Here is a 19,388-nt window from a genome sequence, read left to right on the forward strand (position 1 = left end):
TTAAGTTGAGAAACAACAGGGTCACAATGGCCACACTCAGACTTGAGGGTTCAAATTTCATTTGAGGAAATTTGATTCAATCTTCTCATTTTATAGAAAAGGAAACTGAAGCTTAGAGTGGGGGAAATTATGTGCCCGCTATCATAGAGCTATTTAGCATCAGTCATAACTAGAACTTTTGTTTCTCACAATTTCAGAGATATGATAGTAAAGATTCTTTACTTTTTGTGTGTGATAGACCATTTTGGCATTTCAAGGAAGCCTATGGATTACTTATCAGAAAAAATGATTTTACAGGCATAAAATAAAATGCAAAAAATTATGAAGAAATTCAGTTATATTCTATATAACTATCAGAATGTTTAAAAATTGGTTCACAGATCCTAGATTAAGAATTCCTCATCTATAAGGTGTAACCTTCACTAATGGGAAGCAAAGACAGCCTTTTATTGTGGGGTATTAGAGAGATACATGAGATTTTATTTCTAAAAGTTTTCATTGCTGACATCCCTTTTAAGGATGCTTTTGAAATCTATAATTTTATATTTCTCTCTCTCTCTCTCTCTCTCTCTCTCTCTCTCTCTCTCTCTCTTCACTTCTTATACAATAGCAGGATCATAGAGTGACTAGAATTAAAAGAAGCATCAGAACCTGTCTAGCTGAAGTTCTTCATTTTACAGATAAGGAATCAGACTCGAGGTACTTAAGTCACTTTTCTAAGGTCACACTGCTGATAAATGAAAATATAAATAGTTGCTTGTCAGTTTTAGGAAACTGAGATGAGGGAGGAGTAGACATATCAGGAAAGAATTGTGTCTCATATCAAAAAAAAGGAGGGGTGCCTAAATGGAAAAGCTTGGCAAAGGAAGCAGCAAAGTGAAAGCACCAGAAGTCTACTCCCAGGGGAAATGCATCCTCCAAAGTTCCACAGGAAGAACAGGACAGCAAGAGCTACAGCCAGTAGAGGTCAGCTCTTTCTATAGCCTGTCTGAGATAAATAAAGATATGGGAGGGAAGTGAAGGGGAGAAGTTTTATCATTTCAAATCATGGTTGCTATACCAATCACAACAGTAGAGAATTCTTCTTGGAATTCAGCTAATGAAAGTATTGGACACCATTACTGCCCCAGCCCCTTGAATTTTTCCATATATACAATAGCAGCTTCAACCTGCCACAACTACCATCACTCTCAGAAAAGAGAGTCACATGCCCCAGGATGTAGCCTTGGAAATGAGCAATGTCTGCAGCTCCCAGCCACAGTCACACCTAGCATCCAGACACAGTAGTGTTGCCAGAGCAAGAGCACCCAGCAACAGAGTTCCTTCTTGCTTGGCTTATTTTTGCCCTGGACCCTTCCCAGTTTCAGAGGGAAGAAATTTGCCTAGCCTGACTTGTATATAATGCCCAGGCTATTGTCCCTGCAGGCAGTGGATGGCCCTTTCTTCCTCCTCTGTGGTTTAATTATGTTTGTTGACTTCAAGGACAAATCTCAGACCCCAGAATCAGGGATAGGGCTGAGTTGAGGAATATATATCATTCTTTGTGTCTCCAGAAAAGTCAACATTTTTAATGGGAGTTCTGTGGTGGCAAGAGAGGTAGATAATTCTTAGTCAGGTGTCCAGAGACAAGGGCACCAATGATAACTCACCAACCACAAGCTAACTTGAGTAGACTTATGAATAAGCATGTGATTCTGAAGTTTCACTTATAACTATTATTGCAAGAAAGTTCAAGGGAATAGATAGGATAGTATTATATAATGACCCAGTTTCTGCCATCACCAAATAAAGTTTACACTACACAATTCCACACTTGCAAAGATATCTTGGACTTATCAACTTTCTTCTAAAATGACTTGGAAAAATCATGAGTGTTCAGAATGGTATTGGCAATGATATACAAGGAAGATGAAGGATGGTAAAATCCCTTTGTGCATAGGTGGCAGAACTATTCCATTCATTCCATGATAACTTCATGCCAGTAAGTTTAACAAAGTGTCTGTGGAGCCCCAGGCAAGCCTCCTCTAAACACCTGCCCAGTGATTACACGCTCTCTGAGCAGGAAAACTAGGCAGGGGCTCTGAAACACAGCCTGAACCAGAAGGCAACTCAAAAGCACAGGCTGAGTCTTTTCTGTCACTATCAAGCATGGGAAACATGACTTGGCAAACATTAAGGGATTATGCCGTCACAGAATGCCAAGAGGAGAAACAGACCCTGAATTCCTGCCAGTCCCCAAAGCAATCAATCATCCCTGGAGTAACTCCCTACCTGCACACTTGGTCCTGGTAGTCAAGGGGGGACCGGGAGGGCCAGTGCCACCCTCGCCTGGCCGAGTGAGCAGCACTCGGATTTCATACTCCACATCCGGGTCCAGGTGCCATAGCTTGTAGTTGGGGGAATCAACAATGTGGGTCTCAGCCCAGTTTCCTGTGGTTGTTCGGTACTCCACTTCCTTCAGAATGATGGGACCATCTCCAATGATGGAATTGGCATTCGGTTTAATCCACAAATAGGTGGCCCCAACTGCCAGCAATTCAGGAGGAGCAATAGGCGTGGGAGGTTCTGGGAGAAAAAGAATAAAAAATAAACAAAACATTAGAAGAAAAGATAATTAAATCCAAAATGGAAACAAGATTAAACTCAAAGTCATTAATTCAGGACTAAATCACAAAGAGAGTAATGATGGAATTTTCAGAATTTGAGAGAACAAACAATTATCTAACTCAAACCTAAATTCAGTGATAAAATGCCTTTGAAATATGTGCAAGAGATATTGCAGTTCAATGCTAGCTTGAATACCTCTACAATTGCTCAAATTTGCAGATGAAAATATATATGCTCTTTCTAATCCCCTAATTAAAATTTTTGCTATAGTTTATAGAGATTTTGCTCTCTCTCTCTCTCTCTCTCTCTCTCTCTCTCTCTCTCTCTCTCTCTCTCTCTCTCTCTCTCTCTCTGTTTCTGTCTCCCTCTTCTGTCTCAGTTTGTCTGTCTGTCTGTCTGTCTCTGTCCCTCTGTCTCTGATTCTATCTCTCTTGTCTATCTGTCTGTCTCTCTGTTTCTGCCTCTCTGCCTCTCTGTCTTTCTGGTTATCTGTCTGCCTCTCTCTCCTCTTTCTGTCTCTCCATTCACTTATTGAGGCTGGGTCACCCTTGCTTATTCCCTGGCTAGAAGTGAAGCAGGTCCTCACAAGCCCCCACCAGTGATCTGCACAGAAGCTTTGACAGATTCTGTGTTCAACCTGTTCCAGTTTACTCCTCTCTTAGGTATCCTGTGATGGCTTTACCAGGAGCTATTGGTGTTAACTGAGTGTGGACACACAATCAATTTTAATCCTTCTGTGGCCCATAAATTCTGAGCCCAGACAATCCACCAGCTTCAGCCTCTTTTCGTAACATTCACTATAGGTGCATACCACCAAACTTGTCTATTTAGAATTTTAAAACAACTCAATACATTATTAAAGATTCAAAATCTGACTACATTCTTCCTTGATGTTGACAAGGAGTAAGATTTTACAGAGGAAAGATGAGCCAGAGGACCTGAGTTCATATTCCGCTGCTATCATTTATTACCTGTTACTACCCAAATCTCTTCTCTGCAGATTTCAGTTTCCTCAACAGTAAAATGAGGAGGCTGTTTCAATGGCCTCTGAAATCCCTTATAGCTCTAGACCTACATTCCCATGGCTTATGAGGTCTGCTTCATAGACTAGAAAATCTACTGTTTACCCTCTGATCTCCAAAGAGACTATATTAGCCTTGATAATGGTTATAAGCTTATTGTATATTAAAACTCCTATACTAATTTTGTTATTCTGACATGAAAGTAGTCATTGGTGATACTTCCTGGGTGAAGCCAAGGATAGTGGAAAAATACTGGGAAACTTTTTGTTATTCCCAGTTTCCCTCTCAAACACTTTAAATGAAGCATCTAAATAGACTCTAAAATGACAGAACTCACCAAAAACAAACAAACAAACAAAAACACAGTAAAACAATTTTTCAGCACAAGTTATCTTGAAGGGACTTCAGGAAAGTTCTTTCTCACTTGGGCAAGAGGGGAGCATAGCCCAGTGAAGGCAGATACGGGAAGCTAAGAGGGAGGCTGATAGCCACAATAATTCTAGGTCCTGGCTCCTCAGCAGGTCAGCAGTGAGGACCCCAGCCCCAACTGAGAAGGTATACTGCAAACCCAAGAATGCTTTTGCAACAGCCAGGTCTGAGTCCAGTTACATTAACACAGGGAGAAAGCCACCAGTACCTGAGGCCTCATGGCTGAAAGCCAGCCATGAGATCCCTGAATACCAGCCCCCTTAGGACTGTGTCCTAAGAGGTCAACTTTTAAAATAAATTCCCTCCCAATCTGCAATCACAAAGTTAATTATTTTTCTTTTTGAACCTACCTCTAAAACTTTTCCTCGAGATAATTTAAAAATATATCTTATGTATAGTCTTAGATTCTGGACTGTTTAGATATTTCCAAATGCCAAATTTTCCATTACCTTTCCCTCCCAGGCTCAAATTATCTGTAAATTTGATAAACATGTCCTTTATGCTTTCTTGTAAGTCACTGAACAAAAGGTTGAGACTTACAGGGAAGTGAATGTATGCCTTAGGCCATTCCATTGGAGATAAAATCACAAGTTGATGCTGATCTATTAATCATCTAGTGTTGAATCTGGTCATTCAAACAGTTGCTAAATCCATCTAGCTTTGCCATAATCCATATTGACTATTCCATGCTGTAAAGTATCTATGGGAATGGAAGTGGGTTGAATAGGGCCTAAAAGATATTTCCTTGTTTGTTGAAAAAAAAAAAAGTCTTCAGGCTACTATTGCCATAAAAGAGCTTAAGAGTATTCCTAAGTAAGATGAGTCCCTTTTAAAGTTATGGTGGTTATGATCCTGGGTTATCTTCAAAATGTTTATCTGCAGACATATTAATTATTTGTTCCAAACAGATTGTGTAAGCTGACATATCTAGTCACATTTTTTTCTTTTAAAAACAAAGGTCTCAGAGTGGCATAGTGGAGTAGTAGATAAAGCACCACTGGCCCTGGAGTCAGGAGTACCTGGGTTCAAATCCAGTCTCAGACACTTAATAATTACCTAGCTGTGTGGCCTTAGGCAAGCCACTTAACCCTGTTTGCCTTGCAAAAACCTAAAACAAACAAACAAACAAAAAAAAAAACCCAAAGGTCTTCTTCTTTTTCATTGTCCAGCTACTAGAAATTTTCTCTGTCTCTCATGAGTTTCCAAAGGTGGGATCTGAACTTGGTGACACCTTTGACTGGTTCTTTATTTGACCACTTAGAAGTAATTAAATAGGCTAATGGATAACGTGCTGGATCTTACCTCATATACTTACTAGCTGGTAAGGTGGAATATATAAATCTGTGAGTCACCTACATAAAGATGATAGTTAAACTCATGAGAATTAATGAAGGTGTAGGAGTATGAGAGAAGTTAAGAGAATATCAGAAGAAGAGTAAAAAGCTCAGAACAGAACCTTTAGGAATAGCCACCTTTAGGGACTGTAATATGAATGATGAGCCAGCAAAAAGATGCTGGGAAATGGTGGTGGTATAGGAATATGAAGTAGCCTTTTACAGAATGTTTCCCAAGGTTTTCTGTTCCAGTATGCCATGTGATAGTTCTCATTCCAAGATCCATGGGGGGGGGGGGGGGATGTTAAATATCCCAGCAGTATAGTATCAACTTTCTTATGGATTAAAAACAAATCATTGAATGCCAGAGATAAAAGGGACATTAAAGGTTTTCTCTTCAATCCCTTGCTTTTACAGAGGAGGACACTGATGTGAAGAGAATATAAAGTCAAGGAAATTTGCAAAATAACAATTTCCTTTTCCTCTTCCTTTGTCTGGCACTCTTCAGTTGTGCATCAGAGCAGTTTTTCAAGCATTATTTCACCTAAGTCATCAAAATAAAGGAAGATTCTGGCAGACAGAATCCCTTGCACTCCTTCATAGCCCTTTCACAACCTACTTTTGTGGGGTGGGCATGACTCATAAGGGACCATGAGTGTTGCAGAACTCAGTGGATGGTGGGTGTATGGGCAGAGGCTGTAGTTCATGTGGGCTTTGTGGCTTTGTAGGTATTTTAGTTCAGATTAATTCACAGGATTCATGGGCCATCTCACAGGAAACAGTAAAGGTTTCATGACTACAATTCATCTGCTCTCTTTACTTTGGACTCGGAAGTTCTTTGTGTCACATGGAAAGCTTCTTTTTTTTAATTAATCTCATGTGGACATATGGGGCTACAATCTCTAATATAGCAATTCTTCTCAAAGATAAGACTGATATTATAAAATATAAATTTAAGAGCAGGGTAACTACATGGTAGAAGCAGGACCATGGTAGTGTTAGCCATAAGGTCTGCAGTTGAAGTCATGGGTCATAAGGACAGACTTGCAAGGAGACTGAGAGGTTATCAGACTTCTCTTGGAAAAAAAGAAATTACTTAGCCAAGGAAAGTCAAAGGTACAATTTTTGTAGATTTTATGGAGGGGAACTAAAGAGATTGACTTTCCCAAAGTCCTATGAGTATTATCAGAGTCAGGATTTGACCCTAGAACCTTTGACTCCACAGTCAATGTTCAGATTTCAAATACCTTTTAAATCTTCAAGAAAGTGTACACAGTTCATGCTATGGGGATTTCCTCAAATATAAAATGAAAGGGTTGGATTAACTGAGGAAGAAAAAGCACTGCTCAGAGGAAAGAATGCTAAATTTGGAATGAAAAGGTCTGGATTCAAATCCTAGGTCTGTTGCTTACTACTTGTTTGATCTTGAGTGAGTCAACTTAACTTCTTTGGACTTGTTTACTTATTTATAGGCTAGATGATCTTCAAAGTCCTTACTCTAAATTTATGATTTCTATTATTTCTAAATCTTCTATTGGTTCTAAATTATTAAATTATTAAAAAGAAAAAAAAGGGCATATTCAGAGTAATTTAAATGGTAAATGTCTAATAGTTGTCATGAATATCCAAATATAAGAGGCAAGAATGACATTTTTACAGTGCCTTACAATGTACACAGTGATTTCCTCCCAGCAACTCTTGAGTTAAGACAAGTATTGTTATTTCTATTTTACAAATGAGAAAACTGAGGCTCAGAGATATGAACTGACTCTCTTTAGTTCTCAGTGTTTTCCTATTGCTTCTGTTCTTTTCAATTATATTGTGATAATCATAGTTCATATTGTTTATTTTATTTACTTCTCTCTGGTCATGTTTTTAATGAATTCAGATTTCTCCAAGATACTTCAACTCTCTATGCCTTGGTTTTCTTTGAGAACAATAACAGTTGTTAACATAAATAGTAAATTTCAGAGTCAATATTTGAACCTAGGCCTAAGGATTCCATATATAGTATTTGTTGAAGCAAACTAAAGAAAAATGTTAAGCAAAACTATGATTTTTGCTTAAGTAAGACTCAATATTGAATTATTGACACTTTTTCATTGACTTAGTGATTTCACAAATTAAATATTCTCCTCATGGATACAGATCACAATCAATCAATTCCTTTTTGATTCTATTCAGCTCTCAACCAAGGCCTTTTCTAAATCTTCCAATGGGGGGGAGGTCTTCCTCTAGATCTCCTAGGCATTGTATGGATATGAATTCAGTATATGGGCTTTCCATTGATTATCCTCTACTTCTATTCCATGACTGACTAGTCTTTTTTTCAAATCATTCAAAATACTTACAATATCTCTTATACCATTTCTCCCATGCAAGGTCCCATTGGTGACATTGCAGTCTATTCATGTTCATCATGAGCCATTCTGTTGGCTCTCAGCTTTGATTTTGTGACAATCAATCCTTCTATATCCTTAAAATTATGTCACCTGGAACACTCCAGGAGATTTCATGCTTGGGATACTTTCCCTCTTCACCTCTGCCTATTGGTTTTCTTGGCCTCCTTCAAGACAGCTCAAATTCTATTTTCTTCAGGAGATTGCTCCCTAGTACCTTCTCTCTGACATTGCTTTCCATCTTTTATATAAATGTAATTATTTGCATGTTACCTCACCCATTTGAATATGAATTATTTAAGGGTAGGGAAGGAGTTTCTGCCTTTCTTCAGCTTTAATTTCAAGTTTTTATTCTGGTTAACAGCAAATGTTCATAAAACACACAGTAATATAATAAAAATAACACCATGATACTAATAGCCACTATTTATGTACCATATTAAGATGCTACCAGAGCTCAGCACAGTGTCTAACACATAGTAAACATTTAAAAAATGCTTGTTGACTGACAAATATAACATACAGCATGGTAGGATTTATTTCAAATGAACTTAGTTTTGTTTAACAGTCTTCCTATCATTTTCTTAACTATTTCATTTGAGTAGCATGCCAGCAAAATGGATCATGCTACTCTTGAGTTTTACAGTTTACTAAGAGTTTTCCTAAAGAAGCCCCCCAAAATAATGACTATCTAGGATATTTTGGATCCTTGTATTTGATGAGCTGGCCTCTGCTAACTTCAGTGATATACAATGGTTGTACATGTGTACAATTCCTTGAAAATATAAAAGAGATATACTTAGTAGTAGAAAGTAGGCTCTTTGAGGTTAGTGTTTTTTCCATTTTAACTTCATAGTATCTCCCTTGTTATATGTTTATGAAACATGGAATACAATAATTTCTATGGATTTGGAAATGAGGAGGTGATGGAGGATTAGCAGGTATGAGCAGATTGCAACAAATAATAAAGAAACTTCTAAAAGAGTAATAAAAATATTATCAGGGAAATGTCTGATTCATGAAGAAGAGAGGCTGGTCATGTGATAATGATGAGAAATCATACTTGGGAGGACCAAACATTTTTTCATAGGCATTCTTTTAATGACATAAAAAAGAGAAGTGGTCCACCCCAAGCTTGGCAGAGAGAACCCCCTGTGGTTAACTAGGCACACAGCAAAGACCAGCATGGATAGGCTTCCTTCTGCATTATTGAACTGGGACATTGACACAGATGAGGACATATTCTCATTTCAGTTTCTGAAGATCCCAGTGCCTAATAAGATATTTTACTCAGAGAGAGGAAAATGAGACAAAACATAGAAAGTGTTTTGCACATCTTGAAGTGCCACATAGATGGCAGCTATTAGTATCATAGTGCTATTTTATTATATTACTATGTTCTTTATGAACATTTTTTGTTAAACAGAATAAAAACTTGAAACTAAAACTGAAGCCACTATGGCAGTCAATTGACTCCCTCTGCTGTGTCTGAGGCAGAATGTGAATTCAGATATTCCTGACTCCAAGTCTGACACCCTCTACACCATTTCACATAGCTGCCACATGACTCCATATATATGTATATATATATGTATGTATGTGTGCATAAACATGAGACTACATATGTATTTGGGTGAGGAAAAAATCAAATCTTTAACATGGTAAATGAGCAGCAAATCAAAACAAAAGAAAATTTGAATAAAAGATTTTTGGGGATACCAGGTGACATAGTGGATAAAGCATCATCCTTGGAATTGAGAGGACTTGAGTTCAAATATGATTTTAGACACTTTCTAATTGTGTGACCCTGGGCCAAGTCATAAATCAAATTGCCTCCAAAAATAAAAATAGAAAGAAATCTTTGAAAATCAAAACAGGCTGTGAAGTTTGTCAAAAGTCAAAGGACATCAGTAAGTTTGAACTTTAGTGCCTTAAAACTATAATTTTGAGAAACCTTCTTTCTGATACTGTTTCTCTTAATCTCTCCAATCACATATGTAACTTAATAACATTGTCTGTGAAATCCTACAACTAGGTTATCAATAATTCTCCAGTTCTAAGAACTGTAATACAACAAAGCAAAAAAACCCAAACAAACAAACAAACAACCCTGAAAATGCTCTCAAGATGTAAATGAAGCAGTAGACAGGTAACTTTCTCACTTACCCTCTATGTAGTTTAGCAACTCTCTGTAAATAGGCTTAATTTTTCTGCAAAGTTTTTTGCCTTTCTATGCTTTAGGATTGGAAGGAATACACAAGTTGAAGTATTTTTAACAATATTTTGTTGTACAGACAATAGGCATTTTAATCCACTTAAAATCTCCAGTATGGAAGGGCAGTATGATTAACTGGATAAAGAGCTAATCTCAGAGTCAGGAGGGTATAGGTCAAGACCTCTCTCTGACACATGTCTACATGACCCTGGGCAAGTTGCTTAGCTTAGTCTTTAAGCAATTCTAAGTTGCAAAGCAAATGCTGACTTTCACAGGTAGAGGAAGTCCCTTATCCAGACTTTACCCCTTTGTTTCTGAATCAGAATTATTGAAAAATCAGAATTATTGAAAAAAACCTCATAAAACATCACTGTCTTTTTATAGTTAGGAATCTGGATATGCAGTAAGAGTTTTCATATTGGAAAAGACTTGGATAAGTATAAACTGGGCTGAGAGATACTTTAGAGATCATCTAGTAGTACAATACCTTTATTTTACAGGTGAAGAAACTGAGGCTCAGAAATGCGAAATGACTTGCCTAAGTTATAAATATAGTAACTCGGAGAGTTACAATTTTAACCCATATGACCCAGAGTTCCATTATCTGAACCAAAATTCCAATATGAATGGAATAACAAATCCAATTCTCATCCCTGAAATCTAACCTTGCATGCTCTACTTGGTTGCAATGTAATTTCTTAATCTGGACTAGATATATAATCATCAAGTCTCAAAGGATCTCAAATGAGAGAATCTGAAGGGGCTATTTGAAGTAAGAGAACCTGGGTTTGAATTCTTGCATTTCCACTTCCTTCCTCATCTTGAGCAAGTCACTTCATCTCTAACCTCTAGGGTTCCTTTGAGATCCATGTAACTATGATCCTATATTCTTAACTCATCTTGCAAAAAGTATAATCAAAGAAAAATCCTCTTTCTCACATGCCCAATTGACCATCCAATCTATGTTGAACTGCTAGTGAAAGGGGATACACATTACAACTTTGGAAAGTGTAAGATAGTCCTAATTGCTGGAAATATTTTCGTCCTATCCATCCAAAAATCATCTATTACTTATCAGTCCTACTTCTGTCCTCTGGGAGCAAGAAGAACAAGTCTAAGGAAAAATTCTTTCTAAGTGACAGCCCTTCAAATGCTTGATGAGCACAGGGACTAAATACAGCAAGAAGTCCTTTGCCATAGCCTAGCACACGGTAGTCTGGCAGGTGGTGAATTTTTCTATTATGACTCAGCTGACTGGGTTGTACATCCCTCCCATCAGGACTACAAATGGGGAGGTGTGATTACAACAGCAAGTGATTTCTCAAAAAATTGCAGTGTTGTGGAATGGAGGGAGGGAGGAGTATCTCCCATTGGGTTGCAGATGGTAAAATGAGTCCCATTAGACTAGTGATGAAGGGTTTGGATTCTACAAACATCAGGAAAAGGAAGAAACAAAAACTCTACAACTTACCAGCCTAGTTTGGCTCCAGCTCATTTGAACAGCTGTATAACTAAAGAAATCAAATGAAGGGTTAGGGAAAGAGAGGGAAGGAAAGAGAGGTTGCCTAAGCAAAGCAAGTTAACTACTCAGGTGTCAAAGAGATGCCACAAAATGGATGGGACAATGTTGTGACTAAACAGCAGAGCAGACTTTCCATTTGACCAATTCTAAAACCAATTCCTCATTTTATTAAGAGACAAAACTTTTTATACATGTTGTGAAATATGTGTACACACACACACAAATGCATACACACAAACACAAAAATTCAATTATAAAATGGACCATGTGGAAATTGGCAGATAATGGCTACCTAAGTGACAAGCTGAGAAGACTGCTGTGGAGTCAGACTCTGGCTTTTCTGCCTAATTCTGTCAGTGGCTTTTCCATTTTCTAGTCATAGGACATTTGACAAGTCTTTTTACATTTCTGAAACTCAATTTCTTCATCCACAAAGTGAGAGGGGGATTTTAAATAGTCTAGCAGATGGTAATGGATAGAGAACCAGCCTTAAGACCAGGAGAACCTATGGTCAAGTTTTGCTTCTGACACATACTAACTGTGTAACCTTGAGCAAGTCTCTTAACCTCTCAATGGTCAAATGATCATCTCTTTAAGACAGTAAGTTAAAGAGAAAGTGCTAATGGAAGGAATCCATTACCAATCAACAAGTACATGCCAGGTACAAAAACAAAAATTAAATACCCTTTAAACTCAAGGAGCTTATATTCTATTGGAGAAAACAACAGATTCACATATATTGTTTGCAGAGTTCATAAAAGATAATTTCATGGGAGGTAAAGAATGGAGATGAGTATCTTGGGAGGTTAGAAAAGGACTAAGCCTTGAAGGAAAGTAGGGACTCTACAAAGGAAGGTGAAGAAGACATCCTTTTAGAACATGGAGAAGAGCCAATTCAATCAATCAAGATGAGAGATGTCATATATGAGGAATAAGAAAACAGTTTGGCTAAAAGTAATAATTCATAAAGTATTATGAGCAATAGAATTAATAAGACTTGTCAAATGATTAACTATGTTAAGTAAAGAATAGAGAAGAGAGGAAGGAGAAGGGGGAGAAAGAAGGAAGAGGAGGAGAGAAGTCCAAAATAAAACTTTAAGATACACCCATCGTTGACAATGATATATGAAAGATGATCTTTAAGGAGAATGAGCAGGAACAGTTCCATTCGTGTTAAGAAAACCAAGAACAGTGTCACAAAAAATTAAAAGAGAAAGTATCCTGAAGGAAAGAGTAGTCAATGGCATCAAAGGCTACAGAGAGGTAAAGAAAGGATCAAGAAAAAAGGTTGGAATTGGCACTTAAGAACTCAATGGTAATTTTGAAAAGAGTTTCAGTTAAGTGATAGTTTTTAAGAGTTGAAGAGAGGGCAGCTAGGTAGTGAAGTGGATAGAGCACCAGCCTAGGAGTCAGGAGTACCTGGGTTCAAATCTGACCTCAGACACTTAATAATTACCTAGCCATGTGGCCTTGGGTAAGCCACTTAACCCCAGTACCTTGAAAAATCTAAAAAAAAGAGTTGAAGAGAGAAGTAGTGAAAATGATCAGTGTAGACATTTTCTAGGAAATGTGCTGTGAAAAATGAAGAGACCTAGGAATAGTAGGTTCTGTGGATGATAAGGTCAAGTAATATTTTGCTTGTTTGTTTGCTAGTTGATTTTAAGAAATAGGGAGGCCTGAGTATATTTATAACAAGCAATGAAAGAGTAAGTAAATAGGGAGAGATTTAAGAATGAAAAGAGGGTATCTAAGAGGTAAGAAAGAGGAACTTCAACAGGGACTGAGTAAAGGAGAAAAAAATGTGAGACAATCTCAAGGGCTTTTGAGACATAGGGTAAGGAAAGGAATTTAATGAATGATGACCTCTATTTTCTTGGTAAAGAATGAGGTGAAGTCCTCTGCTTCTACTTTTTAGATAATCTCCAGAATTATGGCTTTCTTTTGAGACAGTATAGCTTTTTGAGAATGAAAGTTTGGAACCTAGATTTGAACCGGGATGGAAATTTTCAGTTAAGAATTGGCCAACTAGAGGGCAACTAGATGGTGCAGTGGATAGAACACTGGCCTTAGAGTCAGGAGTACCTGAGTTCAAATCCAGCATCAGACACTTAATAATTACCTAGCTAGGTGACTTTGGGCAAGTCACTTTAACCCCATTGCCTTGCAACCCCCCCCAAAAAAAAACATAGAATTGGCCATCTGGTGTGGTGTGCTGGAAAAAACACTGGGTTTAGAGTCAAAACTGAGTTCAAGAACTGGCTCTGCCACTTGCTTCCTATGTGACATTGATCCAATTAGTTAATCTCTATGAGCCTCAGCTATCTCAACTATATAATGAGGAGCTTAATCTCTAAGGTCACTTATAGGATCAAATTGTTGGACCCTAACTACACTGCAGCTCTAATGCTCTGATTTAGGGAACCACAAAGCAAAGTTTGATTTTAAGTATTTATTGTAGAATAAAATTTTTTTCATTCTTTCACAGGACCACAATATTTAGAGCTGGATGAAGCCTTGGCGATCTTCTGGCTCAATCTCATCATTTTAGAAATAGGGAAATTGAAGTTCAGAAAAGGAAGTATTTTGACTGAGACCACGTACGTGTAATAGGTAATTAAATCAAATTTTGAGCCCATGCTTTCTGGCTTTAAAAACAAGTTTATTACCACCCCCCCTCTATTCACCCTCTTTCCCTACTTATTCTTCTTCTGTCACTTAATTCTTTTTCCATTCTTAGAACATTTGCCAAGTACTGTCCTTGGTCTTGAGCATTTAAATGAGTTAACATACAATCCTTACTCTTGAATATTTATAGTCTAAAAAGAAAAAAAAATACAATGAAACAAGTCCTACACTTGGTGTAAGGAAGACAAGTTCAAATATTGACTCTGACATATACTAGTTATATGTCCCTGGTTACTCATGAAGACTATAAGTTATAGACAACTTATCAATTTAGATAGGTGGACTGAGTTTTTAGGAGTCTTCTTCACTAACAGAGCCATTAAGTTCCGACTCCTTACCTTTTCTCTAACAAAGAATACCAAATTCACTTAGTTTAAAAAGTAACAGTTTAATAAACATTTGTTGTTTGACTCAACAAGTGGTTGGATTAATTTTTAGAGGGATTTTTAGTTTCATTGGGACATGAGCGGAGAAACCTAAATGAAGCATCTTTTTATCCTTGGTTAGGTCCAGTTTTCAGACGGACCAATTTTTCTAAATGGGCTCTCCTTGTAGTCATTTGCTAGAGACCCATAAGGTAACAAGATTTCAGTCCTCTCTCTTCATTCACAACAAAGCTAGGTACATTAATCTGTCACTAATACCTCCTTAGCATGATCAAAAGAAAAGCAAGGACAGCCCTGGTCTTCTAGAAGCTTGATGTCTAGTTTGCTTGTCAAATGGCAATTCAGAACTTTATCCATTGCATCTAAATGAGTGCAAGTTTATGGGCTTGCTCCAGTCAAGAATAGAAGTGCTGAGAAGACAGAGGGTAAATGAGCCATCTTTATAGGAGCAATGGAGATTGGAGCTTGCCAAGATTTAGTTTCAATATCTGAGTAAGTGGTGAACTGACCCCTTAATGTAATTCTTCATCCTCAGGCAGCAATCTCCCAACTGATTCTGCCTTTCTTTGTCCTGCTGTGAACACTTGTAACAGTTTGACTTCCCAGATATTCCAACAGAGAGAGAAAATGCTTCAAATAGCTGAATTGAGAGCTTTCTAAGTCCCTCGTACGTGGGTATGGTGCCTCTTCATTCTAGATCAAAATCAAATCGGTGGAGAAAATGTAAGATACAACTATGACCACAGTTTTTCAATAGGCTTCAAGTTGCCCACTCTATTAATTCCAACCCGACTTTCAAGACCTTACACCTATGAAAAGGAAGTTCCTTGAGGCAGGGAATGTGTCATTTCTGTTTCTGTATTCTTGGCACTTTGAATAGTGGCTAGCACATAATACTAAATATACTAATAACAAAACCCATCTCTATTTTTTATTCCTGCCAAATGGAGATTCTCTCCTCCAACCAAGTGGCTACATTTGTCTTCTCTACTCCATGGCTTCCCTCCTTGACTTTTCATAAGTCACTCCTCTTTCCAGTAGGAGAGTGGAAACTACATTGGGCTTGGAGTCAGAAGTCTTGGCATTGTCCTACAGGCTGTTCTATACCCTTGGGAAAAATCATCCTCAGTACCTCAGTTTACTCATCTTTAAATTCATGATATTCTATTGATTCTTATGAAGAATACTGACACAATTAAATTTTTTTTAATAACCATAAAGCATCACATACATGTGCAACTATTTCCATTCAAATCTTTCCTAGCTTTGTGATCTTGGGAAAGTCACTTAATTGTTTGTAAAATGAACTAGAGAAGGAAATAACAAATTACTACAATATCTTTGACAAGAAAACTTCACATGAGGGTCACAAAAAGCCCCAAATGAAAATAATTATCCAAGGTTCTGAGTGTATGAGACAGATCAAGGGTTGTGGGGCTATTATTCAAAAATGAACAGGGCTAAGTGCTCATGATCAAAAGTAATGGTCAAGTTACGGTATATTTTTTACAACTAGACAGTCCCTTTAAGTGTAGAGAGTGAATTTTGACTCTATGGAGGGATGCAAACATTGATGAAATCGTAAGTAAGGAAAACACTAAAGTGTCATTCTTCTTGAACAATCCTTTTCAATCCATGCCTACAAAACATGATATGAAATTCATCTATGTCTCTCTTTATACTATCCTGCTTCTTTAGTAGTTTCTTTGTTTTGTCAAGGGAATACTGTAGATTTGATATACTATGCTTGGATTTAACAAAGGATTTGACAGTACCTCTTATGCTCTCCTTATGGATGAGATGATGTAGGCTAGGTAAGAGTACAGTTAAGTGTATTCAAAACTGGCTGAATGGCTGGACCCAAAGCACAGTTATTAATAGATAGGTGGCAGGTAGTACCCTGGGGATTTATTTTTGGCTCTTGGCTATTCTACCTTTATATTCATCACTTGTATAAAAGCAAAGATGGCATATTTATCAAATTTGCAGATGATACAAAGATAACTAACACATTGAATGATAGAGTCAAAATAAAAAAAAGATCACAACAGGTTAGAAAGATTAACTTAATCTATTCAAATGAAATTTAATGAACATAACTAAGGTTTTACATATGGGTTTAAAAATAATTTGCATTTGTATATGACTTCAGAATAATGACTAAATAGCAACTGTTAATAAAAGATCCAGGGGCAACAATGAACATAAATCAATATGCAATATGTTAATCCCAAAAATGTATTAAATTCTAAAAGAATTTATTAAGAATCTACTAGGCACAGTTATAACACTGAGGTTACAGAACAGAAAAAAATGAGTTAACATGCTAAAAAGGAACAATATATGTAAAAATTAATACAAAATACATACAAAGTCATTTTACCAGGAGACTTATCTTGACCTACTTCTGAAAGGGAGATAGGAATTCCAAAGAATGGAAGCAAAGAGAGTATATTCTGTAGGCATCAGGTGGAGCAGATGTTTGCAAAAGCACTGAGATGGGAAATGAAATATTATATAAGCCTAACATCAAAGTGACTAGTTTGGTGGGTATATAGAGAATGCAATGGGCAATAACATGTAGCAAGCCAGGAATGACAAGGTGGAGGCAGATTGCAAAGAACTTTAAATGCCAGAAGGAGGAATTTGCATTTTATACTAGACATAAAAGGGATCCCAGAGAAGGAAGTGGCAAACCATTCCACTATCTTTGCCAAGAAAACTCGAAATAGGGTCCAAAGAGTAGGAAAAAACTGAAAAAACTGAACACCAAAAAGAGGGAACCCCTGGAGCTTCTTGTGCAGGGGTATGACAGTCTGATCTGTGGTTTAGGAATACCATTTTGGTAGTTATATGGAAGACTGAAAAGGGAGAGACTAGAATTAGAAAGACTAATTAGGAAGGTGACTAATGCTATAATTTAAAGAGTTAATGAGTGAACACCTGAATAAAGAAGGTAACTGTGACTAGAAAGGAGATTTCAAGTAAATGACTACTATGGCTCTAGCATTGCTAAGTTTACAACTATCATCTGATTGGATCCTTCCAATAATCCTGGAAGGAGGTACTATTATTACCCCCAATTTACAATTGAGAAAACTAAGGAGAACAGAAGTTTAGTGACTTTCCTAAAGATACATAGCTGATTAGTATCTAGGGCTAAATGTTAACGCAGGTCTTCCTGATTCCAGGTTCAGTGTTCTAGCCACTGTGGCATCTAAATGAGTAGAGAGGAAAAAAATAAATACTGAAGTCACACAGATAGGACTTAGAATTTGGCTAGATATAAATGGAGAGTAAGATAAGGTGAGTGTGACACACAGTTACAAACCTTAGTAACTGAAAGGGTGACATACACTATAGAAACAGTAATATTTGGCTGGAAGGTGAATTTGGGGTGGAGGGAAGGATGAGTTTTGGATGCCTTTACATATGGGTTTAGGACTTGCAATTGGAGGTGCTCGAAGTGTACTTATAGGTATGGTCATTGAAACCATGGAAATTGATGAAATGAGAAAGAGAAAAATTGTGTAGAGATAAGATACCCTAGGATAGAGTCCTGGAACACACACACACACACACACACACACACACACATACAGAGAGAGAGACAACCTACAGGCTGAGTAGGACATGGAGACTGATGAGTATTCATATATTTTGAAAGAGAATCAGAATATAAACATGTTCCAAGAACTCAGCAAGAAAAAAATAGAAAGAAGGACTAGTCAGCACCGCTTAAAGATGTAGAGAGATCAAGGAAAGGCAAAAAAACACTGAACTGGCAGCCAAGAAAATGTCTTGAAGGAAGTAGCTGCAGTTGAGTGATGAGGACTGAAGACAGATTTCATGCAGTAGAGAATAAATGGGATGTGATGGAGGCAGCAAGAGTAGATAATTTTTATTGTGAATATGGCTATGAAAGAGGGGCAAGAGATGGGATACTAGTTTGAGGAGATGTAAGGTGAAAGGAAATTTTTTTTGTCTCTGTGCTCATTTTTGTTAGTGGCAGGTTATTAGTTTGTTTTACTATTGGAGAGAACTGGGTGGGTTTGTGCACAGGAGGGAAGGGACCCATGGACAAAGACACCATTGTAATCTACTCTTGTTAGATCTCATCTATAGTTTTAAATTCAGTTCTGGGTACCACATTTGAGGAATAAAACTGACAAACTGGAATAATGCAAGAAGACAGGAGAGATAGGACCAAGATGCTAAGAGAATTGGAAATCATAGTGCAGGAGGATTACATACCCATACACACATAAACACATACACACATATATGTAAGTATGTATATATGTGTGTGTGTATAAATATATTACTTACTAGCACCTAATAAGTTCACTATTCTACATTCAATCCTAGAGACACAAAGCAAAAAGTTTAAAAAGAGCATAGTTCTGCTCTCAAAAAGAGTAAATTCTACCAGATGATATGTATATATGTAAATAAAATAAAATTTGAGGAAGGAGAGAATAATTATATCTACTGAAGCAATAAAAAGCTTTTTTTGTAGAAAATTATATATCTAAGGTGAACCTTAAAGGAAACTTACTATTATGAGTTAGGAAGAAGAGGGGTGGTAAAGAATGAATTTCCTATTAGGGATGCCTTGTTTGGAGGGAGTGCCCATAGTGTGAGGATCAGAGAGGAGGAAGATGTCATGTGAAGATGAGAATCAATAAATAGATCACTACAGCTAGAATGTAATCTGTAAGAAGTGAAGTAAAGTGGAATAAATCTGAAAATGTAGGCTAGAGTCAGACTATAAAGGACATTAAATACC

General features: G+C 37.2%; 1 protein-coding gene across 3 annotated transcripts in view; it reads right to left on the bottom strand.

Moving 5' to 3' along the window:
• The window catches only part of PTPRT (protein tyrosine phosphatase receptor type T), a 1,378,737-nt gene that overhangs the window by 674,020 nt on the left and 685,329 nt on the right, over window positions 1-19,388 (bottom strand). For all 3 annotated transcript variants that reach the window (XM_074211996.1, XM_074211997.1, XM_074211998.1), the window contains one exon: window positions 2,272-2,565. In XM_074211996.1, the coding sequence (XP_074068097.1) occupies window positions 2,272-2,565 (294 nt within the window). The remainder of the gene's footprint in view (window positions 1-2,271; window positions 2,566-19,388) is intronic.

This window comes from Macrotis lagotis, chromosome 1 (genome assembly GCF_037893015.1).
Source record: "Macrotis lagotis isolate mMagLag1 chromosome 1, bilby.v1.9.chrom.fasta, whole genome shotgun sequence".
Taxonomy (NCBI): Eukaryota; Metazoa; Chordata; class Mammalia; order Peramelemorphia; family Peramelidae; genus Macrotis; species Macrotis lagotis.